This window comes from Prionailurus viverrinus, chromosome X (genome assembly GCF_022837055.1).
Source record: "Prionailurus viverrinus isolate Anna chromosome X, UM_Priviv_1.0, whole genome shotgun sequence".
Classification (NCBI taxonomy): domain Eukaryota; kingdom Metazoa; phylum Chordata; class Mammalia; order Carnivora; family Felidae; genus Prionailurus; species Prionailurus viverrinus.
This window is the reverse complement of record NC_062579.1, coordinates 17,858,556-17,873,216: the sequence shown is the minus strand read 5'-3', so window position 1 is coordinate 17,873,216 and position 14,661 is coordinate 17,858,556. Positions and strand designations below refer to the sequence as shown.

Genomic DNA, 14,661 nt, shown 5'->3' with positions numbered 1-14,661 from the left:
CCACTGAGGTCGAGGCGCTGTCCTGCGACCGCAAACATGGCTTTGAAAAGTACCAAGTCAGTCTGAACGCGAGCCTCCAGGCCTCGCCTCCAGGAAGCAAGGTCCCCTGGTTGGTGGAAGGGGCGCACGGCGCCCAAGGGGCACCCACAGGCCTGACATCAGAATAAGCTAGAGCTTCGGGCCAGTCTTGAAGGGTTAAAGGGGAAGCTGCGGGACGAAGATGGTAAGTTAGAAAGTTGTTAGTTAAAAACAAAAAAAGAAAAAAATGGTTTGGGTGACAGCTTGCTGTCCCCTCATCCTCCGCACCGCCCCCCCCAACCCCTCGCCGGCCTTTCCGGACTCCAGTCCAGGCTTTGCGCTGAGCCCGCAGCCCGGTGCAGCCCGGCCTCTGGCGAGAGCCAATCACAGTGCGCCTCTCAGCACGTGGAGGAGAGAGACTCCAGAGCTCCGCGCTCGCTGCTCACTACACTTGTTACTGCCTGTCCGGAGCGCGGAGAGGGCGAGCTCCGGCCGCGGGCAGGGCGGGAGGCAACAGCCGGCAACCGAGGGAGACAGAGAGGCGCAGAGACCGCAGTAATATCCACTATAACCAGCCATCTAACCCCACCCCCCAACACACACCCATTATCCCACCCTTCAGGAGAGGCAGCCAGCGGCCCCGCTCTCTGCGCCCAGGGAAAAAGCCCCAGCCATGAGCAATCAGTACCAGGAGGAGGGCTGCTCGGAGAGGCCCGAGTGCAAAAGTAAATCTCCAACTTTGCTCTCCTCCTACTGCATCGACAGCATCCTGGGCCGAAGGAGCCCTTGCAAAATGCGGCTGCTGGGAGCCGCGCAGAGCTTGCCCGCCCCACTGGCCAGCCGCGCCGACCAGGAAAAGGCCGTGCAAGGTAAGGTTGCGCTCACCAGGCACCTACAAAGAGCGCTGGGCACTGGTTTGGATGTTTGATGTTCGGGGGCCAGGGGCCTGGGGTTGTCAAGGTGGACATGGAGGAAAGAGAGAGAACAACTCTGAGGCCTGGTGTCTCAAAGAGCGGCAAACATCTCGCCAGGGGCTGCCTCTTCCTCTTTGCTTCCAGAAACAGAGGCCAAGCATCGCTTTGGAGGGGGTGGGGGCTTAAATTCTCGGTATTGAGGTCGTTTAAATACCCGCTTTGGTGGCCTTGGGAGTGCTCTGAAGAGGGGCGACAGGTCAGAAACAGCAGGTGCCTGGTGGACCCTTGTAACAACAACTTGAAGACAAGAACCCCTAAAGCTGTGAATAGGGGTCTCCAGACAGACTGAGCCTTGGTCTTTCCTCCCTGGAGGATTTCTTTATATGCGGTGTTCTCCCCACCCCTCCCCCCGCCCTTTCTTTCTTTTTTTAATTGTAGATTACTTGTGACCTTTTAAACCCAAGCTTCGCAGAAAACATCTCCCTGGGATTACCCAAATGCTCCTTATTGTATTTGAAATGTATGAAATGTGAGGCTTCTGAGTACTATTTTTTCTCTGCTGTGTTATTTTTAAAAATAGAGTTGAAATATTTAAAAGGTTTTATTTTTTTTTTTAATTAAAAATTCCAAAAGAACCGTCGTTTTGCCCTGAACCTGTTACGCTCAAGTTTCGCCTTGAGCTGACTGCAGAGGTATCACAGGGAAAGAAGTGTTGATTTCTTTCAAAATCCCAAATCCAGCGGTCCAGCCGCAGCGCCACTTGGAAGACAGGAGCAGATGGCAGAGAAGGGGCCGTTTAAAATAAAACTGACTTTTTCCTTTTCTTTTTTTAGCCTGCAGTGGCACCTATGCCAGGCGCTTCCTCGAAGGGAAAGAGCGGCCTGTGCCTGTTGTACCCCCCTTATGCCCCCTCCCAGGCCTTTCGGAGCCAATTTTCTCCAGGACGATTTTTCTTTGCCTTTCTGTGCAAGGAGCCGTCGCCCCCTCCAGCTGCGGGCGGTTGGGGCACGGCCCGCGCTCAGGGCCACTGGGCCGCTTCCTCAGCCCCCCCAGGGGTCGCTCACAGGGCAGCGCCCCTCTCGCCAGCCTGGGCCTGCGTGGCAGAGCAGCGGCAGAGGTCGTGCGCAGAGTTTTCAGAGTGGTAGTGATTTTTTTTTTCCAAGTTGTTGAATGTTTTCAGGTTCTCCCATGCCCCGAAATGAGGAGGGCAAAAAGTGAGAGAGAGAGCAAAGGGAAAGAAAAAAGAAATGAAGAAAGGACGAGGAGAGAGAGAGCGCGGAAAGCGCACAAAAAGGCAGGAAGGGGGAGAAGAGAAAGATGAGGAAAGAAAGGGGGGACGGTAGAGAAAGAAAAAGAGAAGGAAAGTAAAAACGAAAGGAAGAGAAAGAGGGAGAGAAAGAGGTAAAAGGAAGGAAGAAAGGAAATAAAGGGAAGAGTGGGAGAGGGCAAGGAGAGAGGCGAGGGGCGGAGGAGGACCGAAGAAAAAAAGAGAAAGAAACAAGAGAAAGAGAGAAAAAGAAAACGCAAGAAAAGTGGGAAAGAGAAGGGGGTCCAAGTCCGGTTGCACTCGGGAGGGGGCGCCGGGGCCTAGGCGCCGAGAGAGCAGTGGCGGGCCGGCCTCGGGCGGCGGCTCTGACGGGGACGCCCGGCTGACCAGCGCGCTGACCGCTCTCCCTTGCCCGCAGGCTCCCCCAAGGGCAGCGGCGCCCCGTTCGAGGCTGAGCTGCACCTGCCGCCCAAGCTGCGGCGCCTGTACGGCCCTGGCGGGGGCCGCCTCCTCCAGGGCGCCGCGGCGGCGGCGGCTGCTGCGGCGGCGGCGGCCGCGGCGGCGGCCACGGCCACCGCGGGTCCGCGCGGGGAGGCCCCTCCGCCGCCGCCGCCAAACGCGCGGCCCGGGGAGCGGCCGGACGGCGCGGGGGCCGCCGCGGCCGCCGCGGCCGCCGCCGCCGCGGCCTGGGACACGCTCAAGATCAGTCAGGCACCGCAGGTGAGCATCAGCCGCAGCAAGTCGTACCGCGAGAACGGGGCGCCCTTCGTGCCGCCGCCGCCCGCGCTGGACGAGCTGGGTGGCCCGGGGGGCGCCGCGCACCCGGACGAGCGCCTCGGCGCGGCCAGCGGCCCCGGTGGCGCCCCGGCGGCGGGTGGCGGTACGGGCGCCGAGGACGACGAGGAGGAGCTGCTGGAGGATGAAGAGGACGAGGACGAGGAAGAGGAGCTGCTGGAGGACGACGAGGAGGAGCTGCTGGAGGACGACGCCCGCGCGCTGCTCAAGGAGCCCCGGCGCTGTGCCGTGGCCGCCACTGGCGCGGTAGCCGCCGCCGCCGCCGCCGCCGTGGCCACCGAGGGCGGGGAGCTATCGCCCAAGGAGGAGCTGCTGCTGCACCCAGAGGACGCTGAGGGCAAGGACGGCGAGGACAGCGTGTGCCTGTCAGCGGGCAGCGATTCGGAGGAGGGGCTGCTGAAGCGCAAACAGCGGCGCTACCGCACCACGTTCACCAGCTACCAGCTGGAGGAACTGGAGCGGGCCTTCCAGAAGACGCACTATCCAGACGTCTTCACCAGGTACGCGAGGGGGGCGGTCGCGGCCTTCGCGGCGGTAGCTAGTGGAGAGCTCACGCGGGCCCCAGGGAGGGAAGGCGGGTGGGCAGGGGCCCCGGGTTCGAGGCAGGGGCTTGGCTCCTGGACTCTACCCACGTGTGCCCTCCCAGTGCACCCACCCCTGCTCACCAAAAACTACCCACACCCAACCCCACCCCTACTCCGGGCTTTAAAGTTTGGACTGGGATGATTTCTTTCCTTCCCAAAGTCTTTCCAGTTTAATTTTTTCAAATTACGAGTTTTAGTTAGAGAAGAACGGCCTCTCCAAAGGGTGCCTGAACGCACCACCTTGGGGGCACGCGTACCCCAGCGCACATACTCAGGACCCCGGGCGCTTCGGTCCCGGCCAGGTCCCGGGCGAGGCGCAGGAAGCGCCGCGGGGCCCTCGCGGCCAAGGCAAAAACAGGGGCTATTTTTGGCCACTGTGTGGTGCGCTCGCCACCGCCACCCCCGCCTGATGCCCCAGGAGACTGGTGGGTATCAGTTACGCTGTTCGCTGTTCACAGCAGAGCTGGAGCCCGTGCCTGCGGAGGCCTTTAAAAAAGATTCAAGTTCTGTCGTTTGAGGACTTCTAAAATAACGGCAGGAAGTCAGAACTGGACAGGATTTGGTATCTTTACATCTGGGGGGGCAGCAGCCAGAATCTTCCCCTCTCATTGCTGTCCTCTCTTCCCCCCCCCCCCCCCCCACACACACACATTAAGCCCAGCGTTCATTTCATGCACACGGGTTTACAGGGGTGGGACATGAATGCTGGCAGCCAGGCAGTGGACCAAACAGCTGGGGGGATTTTTCTCTTCGGACGGCTGTCCGGCCAGGGTGTTCCGCCTGATCACGCTCCAGTTCCCTCTTGCCCCAGTGTTTTGGGGAAAGAGGTGAGACGACTGAGCCCCTGGGCCCCAGCTTATCCATCCAACCTGGAGCGCTGGCTGCCTGGGGGCCTTCCTCTCCCACCCTACAGCCAAGATCTGGGCTCAGGCGAGGAGCCAGCGTCTGGGCAAACTTCCTACAGTAGGTCGGGAGAGAGGGCTGGGTGTCTGCCTGGCGCAGGGCTTGTCAAGCTCCGGCAGCTTGTTCACTCAAGACGTGTGCAGCTTTTCAATATGCATTTTAGAAGCGGAAAGCTGCCCACCCTTTTGAACCGCAGGAGACATTGCTGCTCAGAGCTGACGAGGCCCGAGCCAGCTCTAAAGTGTTGTTGATCTGGCAAGTAATGGCCAGACTCTCTCCTAACCAGTAATGGAAAAGAGTTGATCTGGTGCTGGCATACACTAAACTTGGTCATCCCTTGAGCTAAAGTTGGTCCTCCTTATATCATCCAGTCCTTTCATTTTCTTTAAAAAAGAACACAAAATTTAAAATCTGTGTGTGCTGTCCAATAGCTAACTGGCCGACCTGCTTTTTGCATTTATCGCACATGTGTGTTTCAAAAGAAGAAAATGATGTGGTGTCGATTGGCACCCAGGTCCGCCCTTTTTTACCTTCTCCGGGGGGAACCATAGTACGTGAAAGGGGGCAGCTCCTCTTCACCGCCCCGTGCCCACCCCTTTCCGACTCGGGGTTACTTAGAGCTCCTTAGTTCGGGCAGGGAGCCAGCCAACAGTGAGGTTTTAGATTTGCTGGTGCTCACTGCAGCAGGGGGGCAGCCGAAAGCGCTGCGCTGCTTGGCGAGCCGGTTTTCTCCTGGTCCTGAAGTTTCAAGTGTGGACTGGGGGGCCTGCCGGCAGTGCGGACTCAGGTCCCAGGCTAGGGCAGCCCCCGATCTTCCATATTAGCAGGGGTACAGCCAATTATTCTCTCAAGCTCAGATTTTCGGTAAACAGGTCGTACGTAAGGCATTTTACAGCATCTTAATGGTTTCCTATTTGCCTTAATTGTCGCAGTAATAACTGCAATGACGGGGTAGGGTTTCAGTTAAATCGACTTCCCCTGAGATGGGCAGGGTTTGTAGTGGGCACTGGAGTCAGGAGGTGCGCAGAATTTTGTTTAATCAAAAAATTACCCCACTGAACTCTTAACAAGCTTAACATATCTCCAGAGGGTAATGGGGAGTATGACCTAAGGGAAGAGGGAGGGAGGGAGGCGGGGGAGAGAGAGAGAGATGAAGGGAAAGGCGGAGGGCTGGAAAGAGAGGGAGAGAGAGAAAAGAGGGGGCAGAAAAAAAATTTTTAAGGCAGAAAGAAACCAAGGGCACGAAAAAAAATTTGTGGTTGAGTGCTGAGTTCTTCTCGCATGTAATATGAGGACAAAACAGGGTATGAGCGTTGTGTGCCTGTGTGTTTCTTGTCTAACTCTGGCGTAAGGGAGAGTGGGGGCGAATCGGAGTGCCCAGTTCGACTTAGAGACTCAAGAAGCCACGCTTGTCACTCTTGAATATAGGATGATACACTACAACATCTAGTGTATAGGATGATACACTACATCAAGCAACGTGTCGTGTGTTTTTATGTTTTCAATAAAATAGTAGGCACTTGAGTGGTGAAGGGATCACGATGCCCATATGTTTGGGGGTGAGGGCAGGCAGGCAGCCAGGAGAGGCCCTGATGGAGGAAGCCTGCCAGAAAGGGGAAGGTGGCTGGGAAGGTCTGCTGGAGCCTGCTGTGACCTCCTGTCTGTGTGTTACTTTCTTATAGGGAGGAATTGGCCATGAGGCTGGATTTGACTGAGGCCCGAGTCCAGGTGAGCTGCGCTGCAGAGAGCGGGGAGGCAGGGGTGGGGGGAGAGTGGGAGAGAGGGGAGTTGATGAACTGGTGTGGGTTGAGACCCCCTTTGTAAAATGAAGAGGAGCAGAATCAGAAAAGCAGATCCAAACACACATGCCCCAAAAGATTAAAATATGGAGACCTGGGAGGTTGGAGGGGAAGGTTTCTGGGTTTGGGAGCCTTGAGGGAGGAGTCCGGGATCAGAAGAGGGGTTTCAGGGCCCCTGAAATGCAGTCTGGAGCCCCCTGGTTCCACAGCCCCTGTAGGAAACAATCGGAGGAGTGACTTCTCCTGATTGAAATAATGGGATGGAGCATGGATTTGGTTGTTAGACAAATCCGCTCAGCTCCAAGCAGGTATTTGGCTGCGATTAAGTCTCCAATCGGGCTTCATAAAAGCCCACTTAGTGCTAGAACAAACAGGGCCATTTGAAGGCAAAATGCTGTTTGATTTCCCCTCCGCCCGCACAAGGAGCTGGCTAATGCTATTTGATTTCCCATTTTTTATAGCAATGAGCCCACATTGATCTAATAGGGAGTGAGTGCAATGCTATTAAAGGTGTTTGCAGCCCCATACCAGAGTGCATTTCCGAACCCAGGCCTCATAACCAGAGAGACGATCAACACTGGGCAGCCCCGACGGCCAACAGAAAACAGATGTCCCTGGGTTAGGAGCTGAGTGAATCACTTTACAGTCAAAATCAAGCGCTGATAAAGCACAATAAATTCCATATGGCTCATTTAATACACAACAGCTTCTTGCATTAGAGGGCTAATGATGAGGCCTGTCCCCTCCCTTCTGTTGACACATTTCTCCATTGTCAAACAGAGATGTGACAGCAACTCCGTGTTTTCAGCTCAGGGGAACGAGTCGTGGGAAAGTTAAATAACTTTTAAAAAGAAAGAGAGCGCCCCCTCCCCTTCTCCTCTCTCCCTATTCACTGGAGAAGATGTAATTAAGTGAATATGAATTATTAGAGTCCTTTCGTTTACCTTTGGGGGACCTCAGAGGTATTAATTCAATAATGAGGAATTGCAGGGGGACATCTTGATAATTGCAGTGGAGCCGGGAGAGATGATCTGTCTGTAAAAGGTTTCCACGTTCTTTGAGGGCATTCTGCCTCCCCTGCCCCCCTCCCCTCCTTTACTCCTTTCACTGCCATCGAAGAGTGGCGGATATTCTCGTCTAGACAGATTTGGATACACAAAAGCTGCCCACCCAGCCTGGTCCCATCTAGTCTTACTTTTTCAAGCCTCTGAATTTCCACACTAGAGTGTTTCTCCAATTCACAAATAGATTATTCCAGGGCTGTGGAATGTTATGGATGGGCTCCTGCACAGCAGGATTTTAAATAATCAAACGATTTGGATTCTCGATTTTTCTTGCCATATGTGGCTGTCTAGAAGTCAAGCCAAGCTTAGATACTAGTGCTAGTAAGACAGCCTCCAGTGTGTCTATATGAAAGGCGTGGATGTCTTTAAAATAAAAAAAAAAAAACCAAACAAATTCCTCCAGGATCATTTACATTATGTTTTTAATATAACTCTGTATAGCCCCGGAGTTCATTCTTAATTTTTAGACTTGTGTGCAGGCATAAACCCCAACCTAAAAATATTAATGCCTTCAGGGGAGAAGGAGCATATCTTCTTAGCTGTGGGTGTGACGAACAGGTCACGTAAAAATAATTTCATGCGGCTGGGAGTTATTTTTAGACTATGGTAGCTGCCACATTTCAGGTAAAGGTCTCTACTAAAACTGCTTTCTATTAACAATTAGGAAGATACCTTGTACTAAGATTCTCCCCCAAACCTAGAACTATCTTATTTAAATAGCCTATTTAAACCACATCCTGCAAAGAAAGAAAGACCTGTTAGCTCTGAAGACGTGTAACGTCTACAGCTATCCTACACTCTCATTTCGATTTGTCCAGGTTGCTGCATACCTGGTCCCCGCAGTCAGTGCCTTCCTGGGTGGAGCCGGGCCCTACACGGGGCCCCTGCCCATAGCAGGCCGCCTACCCTGTCTTTCCTTTCACGGAGGACTAGCCCCCACAATGCAGGCTCGTTTGCTTGGTTGGGTGTTCCTTCCCTCCCTCCCAGCTTCCCCCAAGCCTCAGAATCCAGCTTAGTGCTCTTAGGTGTTCAGTAAATATTTCTGGAAAGAATAAATGAACAGCCTTCCTGAGGTCCCCTCTTCAACACAGCAGAGATTTTGCCAGCTCTTGGGCAAACCTGAAATCCGCGAGAATAGCTGATGGGCAGCGACAGGCTGATACCTACTCATCTCTGGGTGGCTGCCCATAGCCAAGAGTCCCTATCCAACCAAGCTTTCACATGCTTTGTGCTACTCGTCGCACATAACAGCCTTATGAGTGAAGTTTTATCATCACCATTTTACAGATTAGAAAACCAAGGTTGAGAGAGGTTTAAGTGACGTGCCTAAAGACGCACAGCAAGCAAATGGCAGCGGAGACGTTTAAACCTCGGTGTCCCCATCTCTAAACACACGGGACCATTTTCTTCCAACTGGGAAAGGAACGAGGCTATTTGAAATACGCACTGGAAAGGGTTTGCTTGTCCTGTATTTCCTGCTGGCCTTAAGTTTGGGCTCCTTTTCGCCTCTTGTTTGGCCCTAGAGGTGTCTTTGAATCACCCGAGGCCAGAGAGGAGCGAGTGGGTGCCGGCCTCAGCGGAAAGGAGGAAAGGTTCCCAGCGGTGGGGGGGGTGGGGTGTGGGGTGTGGGGTGGGGGGGGGGATGGGGAGGGGGCGCGCGTCCGGAGCCCCGCCGACCCCGGCTCTCTCCGCCTTGCAGGTTTGGTTCCAGAACCGTCGGGCGAAGTGGCGCAAGCGGGAGAAGGCGGGCGCTCAGACCCATCCTCCGGGGCTGCCCTTCCCCGGGCCGCTGTCGGCCACCCACCCTCTGAGCCCCTACCTGGACGCCAGCCCCTTCCCCCCGCACCACCCTGCGCTCGACTCGGCCTGGACAGCCGCCGCCGCCGCCGCTGCCGCCGCCTTCCCGAGCTTACCTCCGCCTCCTGGCTCGGCCAGCCTGCCGCCCAGCGGGGCGCCGCTGGGCCTGAGCACTTTCCTCGGAGCCGCTGTGTTCCGACACCCGGCCTTCATCAGCCCTGCGTTCGGCAGGTAACGCGCGGCCTCGGGAGTCTGTCTGTCTGTCTCTCTAATACACACAGAGAGCCTGGGGTCAGGGAGGAGCCGGAGACAGGAGACAGGTAGTGGCTACACCACATCTTTGCTCTTTGGCCAACTCTTAGAGATTTAGTCAAAGAAAATACTCCCTAATTTTGCCTCAATGTAGATCTTGAAGGGAATGACTTGGGGCCGAGTGGCATAGGGGAGGGCGGTGGCAGTAACAACAACCATGACAACTGGGAGTGTCCAGTGGAAGCTGTGAAAGTACCATTTGAAGGAAGCACCAGGTCAGGCCATAGGTGGTGTGTGTGTAAACGTGTACACGTGTAGGCTACAGAGCTGGGATGACTCTTCAAATTTTGCCAAAACCCTTCCCCATGCTTCAGGGCCTGGCAGAGCAACACAGCCCTGGCTTCTACAGGAATCCTGGAGCCAGGGGCCCTCTGGGTGCAAAGAACTCTTTTTTCTTACCCAGACTCTAACTTCCCTGTCACTCAAGTGACCCGCTGCCAGCCATCCCCCATATGTGCAAGCCCCGACCCTCACTGCGGCACAAGACAACGAAATAAAAGAAACCGTTCATCGTATATTATAATTCCCTTTCTTTAAATGAACATCGAATGATGAAATAAAAAGTCTGTATAATCACACAGACAAAGAAACAAAGGAGGGATGTATTAAGTTGGAAAGTGCAGTGAAAATAAAACTGAATGCAGCTTCAATGATCTCTCTTTGGGAGAACAAAGAAATAATAGATTCATCCAACGGCGCAGCCACTTAACAAAAAATCATCTTAGAGAACATTTTTTAAAAAAGACACGAAGGAGAAGTAGTTTCACGTAACAAACCGATAAAATAAACAGCAAGGGCACCGAAGTGTCTAGTTAGTGACTCAGTTTACCTAGTGGAACCAGAGCATCTTACGCCCCCTCCAGGACACACTCTATTATTTTTTCTGAGCAAACAATTTTAAGTCCTGTGTACCTCGCGTCCCCCACCTTTCCCTTCTGACAAGTGGCTCATAAAAGCCGGCCGACCCCGGCTGGAGCACCTGACAGATTTGGAGAGGCTGGAAGAGGAGTGCGGTGGGGGTGGCATGAGGGGTAGAAGGTGGCCTGGGAGAAGCGGGAGGCTCTCCTCGAATCCTGGTGGGCTCATTTCTAATGACGGAAACTGAGAATTAGCCCTGCAGGAGCCCAGAGCCAAAACCATGGGCGTGGGGCGGAGGTGGGGGGGGGGCGGAGGAGGGGGGGCAGGTAGGGTTGGGGTGGTAGTTGGGGTGGGGTGGCCGGGGACGGCTCTGGTCTGGGCTGCAGGACCGCTGTGCCGTGCGAAGGAGGTGGAGGGAGGCGCCGCGAGAAGCAATCCCGGCGCCGACTGGAGGCGGTGGCACGGACTAGGGTCCCGGGCTTGGGCGTCGCCGTGCACCGCCCGCGGGGGTCACGGGTTCGGGGGGGGCTCTCTGGGGCGAGAGGCTGCAGGACACAGGGAGGGCGATGGGGAAGGGGTGTCGTTGCACCCGGACGCGGGGCGGCGGGCGGGTCCGAGCGGCCTACCGAGCGGAAATCAACAGGCGGGCGCCCCACACCCCCACCTCGCGGTCATTGGCTGGGCACGGGCAACTCAGTCTGGCGCGGGAGGGCGGCCTTGTCGGCGGGAAGGCCGACAAAGAAGGCCAGCTCTCCCAGGGCAAAAGTAGTCCCCGGCCGAGAAGGCGCCCTAGGAAGAGTACAAGGTCTGCAGCCTAGGTCTTGCTCAGCTTTAATGCCACCTTCTCGCTTCTTTCTCTTTTTTACTCCTCCATCTCTCCTCTTCTTTTTCTCTTTGTCTCTCTTCTCTCTTCTGGCAAGTGGAGCTCCCGGTCTGGGAATACAACCCTTTCTTAGGCGAAACCACAGAATGCAAGCAACTGGGCCGTGGGGGTTTGGGTCGCAGGACCTGCCTCCGCCCCGGCTGTGCTCCCTTCAGGCTCTCTGGCCCCATGGCCTTTTTTTGTTTGTTTTTTTTCCCTCCGTCGGTTCCCTGCTCTAGTAAAGGCCTCTCAGAGCACCCCAGCCTAGCGCCCATGCTCCCCAGCCCGTGGCCCACCCTAGCCCTGCGACTCCGGGCTTCTGCGGCGGTGCCCGTCTGCGTCCTTCTGTGGCCCTCCGCTCCCCTGGTGAGAGGCGGCGGGAAACGCCGTCCCCGGCGCCGCGCTCAGCTCCCGAGGCCGTGACCGCGCTGTTTGCTCTCCCTGCAGGCTCTTTTCCACCATGGCCCCCCTGACCAGCGCGTCGACCGCGGCCGCGCTCCTGAGACAGCCCACGCCGGCCGTGGAGGGCGCGGTGGCGTCGGGCGCGCTGGCCGACCCGGCCACCGCGGCCGCAGACAGACGCGCCTCTAGCATAGCGGCGCTGAGGCTCAAGGCCAAGGAGCACGCCGCGCAGCTCACGCAGCTCAACATCCTGCCGGGCACCAGCACGGGCAAGGAGGTGTGCTAAAGGCTGCCCTCCACCCTCGCGCCCCGGGCGCACCCCGAAAGGTCACCTCACTCAGCACCACTCAAGACCAAATGGAAACAGAGGACCAGCACACTCCCGAGACGGCACTGAGAGAGCGCGGCCGCCTTCGCAGCAGCCCGGATGCGGGCAAGGCAGCCCCTGGCGCTACCGGACGTGGCACCTCCTCGGCTGGCTGTCCACCCGCCCCTGCCCCTGCCCCTGCCCCTGCCAACCTCGCTCCGACTCTGAACATCCACTCTCTCTCGCTCTTTACTGAAAATATCGGGGAGGTTTTCTCTCCAAGACGCCTGGTATTGAAGTTAAAAAATTAAAAAACCCAACCTCTCTTCCTCCTGACACCCCACTTAGCTTTTTTTTTTTCTTAAATAGCATTTTGGCGCTCTAAGTTGATTCCCCCCCCAGCGTGGGCCCCGGTGTGAAGCCAGGGCCAGGGAAGCGAACGCGAATCTGTAAGATAGCTAACAGTGCACTTAACGGAAAGGGGCGTCTTGTTCTTGTTCTCTTCTTTATCATACACCAACCAAGGTTTTTATATCAAACCAAAGGGAAATACTCTGCTAGAATATGGACTGTTGAAGTCACCAAACTGTGATTATTGATTCTGTACATACCATTGTTATTAAAAAAAAAAAGAACAGAGCTTTGTATATTTGAAATGTTATAACGCAATTGCACTCAGCGTGGTATGGTAAAAGTTTGTCCTCCTGTAGATTCTTACTGTGTTGTAGATACGGTAGGGTTCCTAGACAAATATTTATGTACTCAAGCCCTTTATTTAACTTATTAACTGTAGAGGCTTCCGAAACCTTCAAGATAAAGGCAATGGTACAGTACTTTTGTGTAATGTGTAATTGTTATCACTTTTCCTTGCTATCTAGTGGAGAAGTGTCACGCTCAAAATAAAAAAAAAATTATATGTTTAACAAAAGGAAGTGTGAATGCTCTATGCAAGCGCTGAGGGGACAGCGGACAGGCCCCCGCAGAGGCCGGGAGGTGGGGGGGCGCTCTGGCGCTCCGGCACCTCCTCGGTTTATTTGCATGTGCGTTTTCCTGGCAGAGGCCCTTGGTTTGAATGTGATCCTCAAAGGGATTCGGGTTTCCTGCAAAAGTTAAGGACGCCGCCGCCGCAGTTTCCTCCCGCGTCTCGGCTCCCACAGGTCGTTCCGCAGCGGGAGCCGAGGGTCCCGGGCTACGGACGTGGGGTGGACTCGAGGGTGGGTGGCCGTACCGTAGGCGTTGTTGATGGTGGAGACAGAAATTTGAAGCGAGCGGGAGTCTTAGCTAGGAAGGCGAAGGAAATTGTTCGTGGAAAGTGCCACGTAGCAAGGAAGTGCGCGGTCCGAGATGACAGGTAATGGCGAGAGCAAGAAGCCGAGGCGCTGGCTTCCGAGGGGGGCGGGCTCCAAGGTATACAGGGTATACCCTCGGGGAGGCGGGTGTGTGTGTGTGTGTGAGAGAGAGAGAGAGAAAGGAGAAGAACGCAGAATCGGTGATGGAAAGGCAGCAAGGGGGTATCCAAGTGGCAGATCTTAACTCGACAAATGTCATTACATCACTTATCCAGACACTGGGAAATGTATACATTTGAAAAAAATCTAAACAACTCAGGTTTCCGGAGGAGACCAGAACAGATTTGCAATCTGTAACCCCCTTGGCGCACTCCTCCCCGCGCGGGGAACCGTAGCTTCTCCCTCCCCCCGACCCCCCCCCCCCCCCCCCGACCCTTCGTGCGCCACTCCCGGCGACCGCGGGGTAAGCCCGCCCGCGGGGGCTGGGTCTCGCCGACGCTCCCAGGGTGATGGGAAAGGGAAGAGAAGCTTAATTAGTTTCAATTTGTAGTAATTAGCTCGCCGGACCTTTGGGGAGAGGGGCAGGCGAGGGGGAGGGGTGCTGCCGCGGCGTGACTACCCGGCTCGCAGAGCGGGTGCCCGCCGCCCCGCCAGGCCGTGGGCCGGTCGGGCGCCGCGGGGGGCGGGGGCGCGTCTCCGGTCCGGCCGTCGGGCTCCGCGCGCGCTCCCGGGCCGCGCCCCGCAGAAGGCGGGGGGGGGGGGCAGGTCCCCGTGCGGCTCGGGAGCGCAAGTGTGCGCGGCCGAGGGGCAGGTGCGGGGTCGGGTAGAGGTCGGCAGCAACTCCGGGGTGGGTAACCCGGTCGGCAGCTGCCGCGCGCAGGCCCTCGCGTCCTCCGCTCGCCGACGCGGCCCGGAAAGCCGGAGACCCCGCCTGCCGGGAACTTTGGGGAGCGCGCCCACGGGCTTCACGGGCTTCACGGGCCGAGGCTGCTCTCCGGCCCATGGCCGTCGGGTGGCTCACCGCCACCCTGCTCCGGCTCTGGTCTCGCGCGGGGGGGCGCTGGCAAGCAGGAGCCCCCCTTGCCTGGGGCGTGGGGAGCAGGCTGCCAAACACCTTTCGTCGACCGTCGTGGTCACGTACTCCTTCCTGGGCTTCAGCGGGCCCGGCGGGAACTTTGGAGGACAGCCCCAAGATCTGAGTGTCTCAAACCTCCAGGCTCCACAGGATCTCCTGTGGCGAAAGGCCCTTTCCTGGGGGTGGGCAGGGTTACACTGGAGTTGGGAAGTGAGGATGGGGGAATGCAGGAAGAGCGTGAGGGAGAGGCTTTCTCTACTTCTTCTTTTTTTTTTTTGGTGGTCAATATCAATTTTCCGTCGATTTTGGCTTTTTGTTTAGGTACGGCTTTTTTCCCCCTCCAGGCTGCCGGTTGGATGGTATACGAGAAACAGTACCATTCTTCCTGTTAATGAACTCTTTTTTAAGTCATTTT

General features: G+C 56.3%; 1 protein-coding gene across 1 annotated transcript; it reads left to right on the top strand.

Annotated features, from left to right (window-relative positions):
• Window positions 1-521: 521 nt before the first annotated feature.
• ARX (aristaless related homeobox) lies at window positions 522-12,741 on the top strand. Its single transcript, XM_047844204.1, has 5 exons — window positions 522-887; window positions 2,618-3,494; window positions 6,164-6,209; window positions 9,044-9,372; window positions 11,621-12,741. Exons 1-5 carry the CDS (start codon window positions 692-694, stop codon window positions 11,859-11,861), a joined length of 1,689 nt encoding a protein of 562 aa, XP_047700160.1. The 5' UTR covers window positions 522-691; the 3' UTR covers window positions 11,862-12,741.
• The last annotated feature ends 1,920 nt before the right edge of the window (window positions 12,742-14,661 follow it).

Excerpts from the sequence above, each read along its gene's own strand:
- ARX (XM_047844204.1), top strand. The coding sequence starts at position 692 with ATGAGCAATCAGTACCAGGAGGAGGGCTGCTCGGAGAGGCCCGAGTGC. Across the intron at positions 6,210-9,043 it reads TGACTGAGGCCCGAGTCCAG|GTTTGGTTCCAGAACCGTCG; the intron begins GTGAGCTGCGCT and ends TCCGCCTTGCAG. Across the intron at positions 9,373-11,620 it reads ATCAGCCCTGCGTTCGGCAG|GCTCTTTTCCACCATGGCCC; the intron begins GTAACGCGCGGC and ends CTCTCCCTGCAG.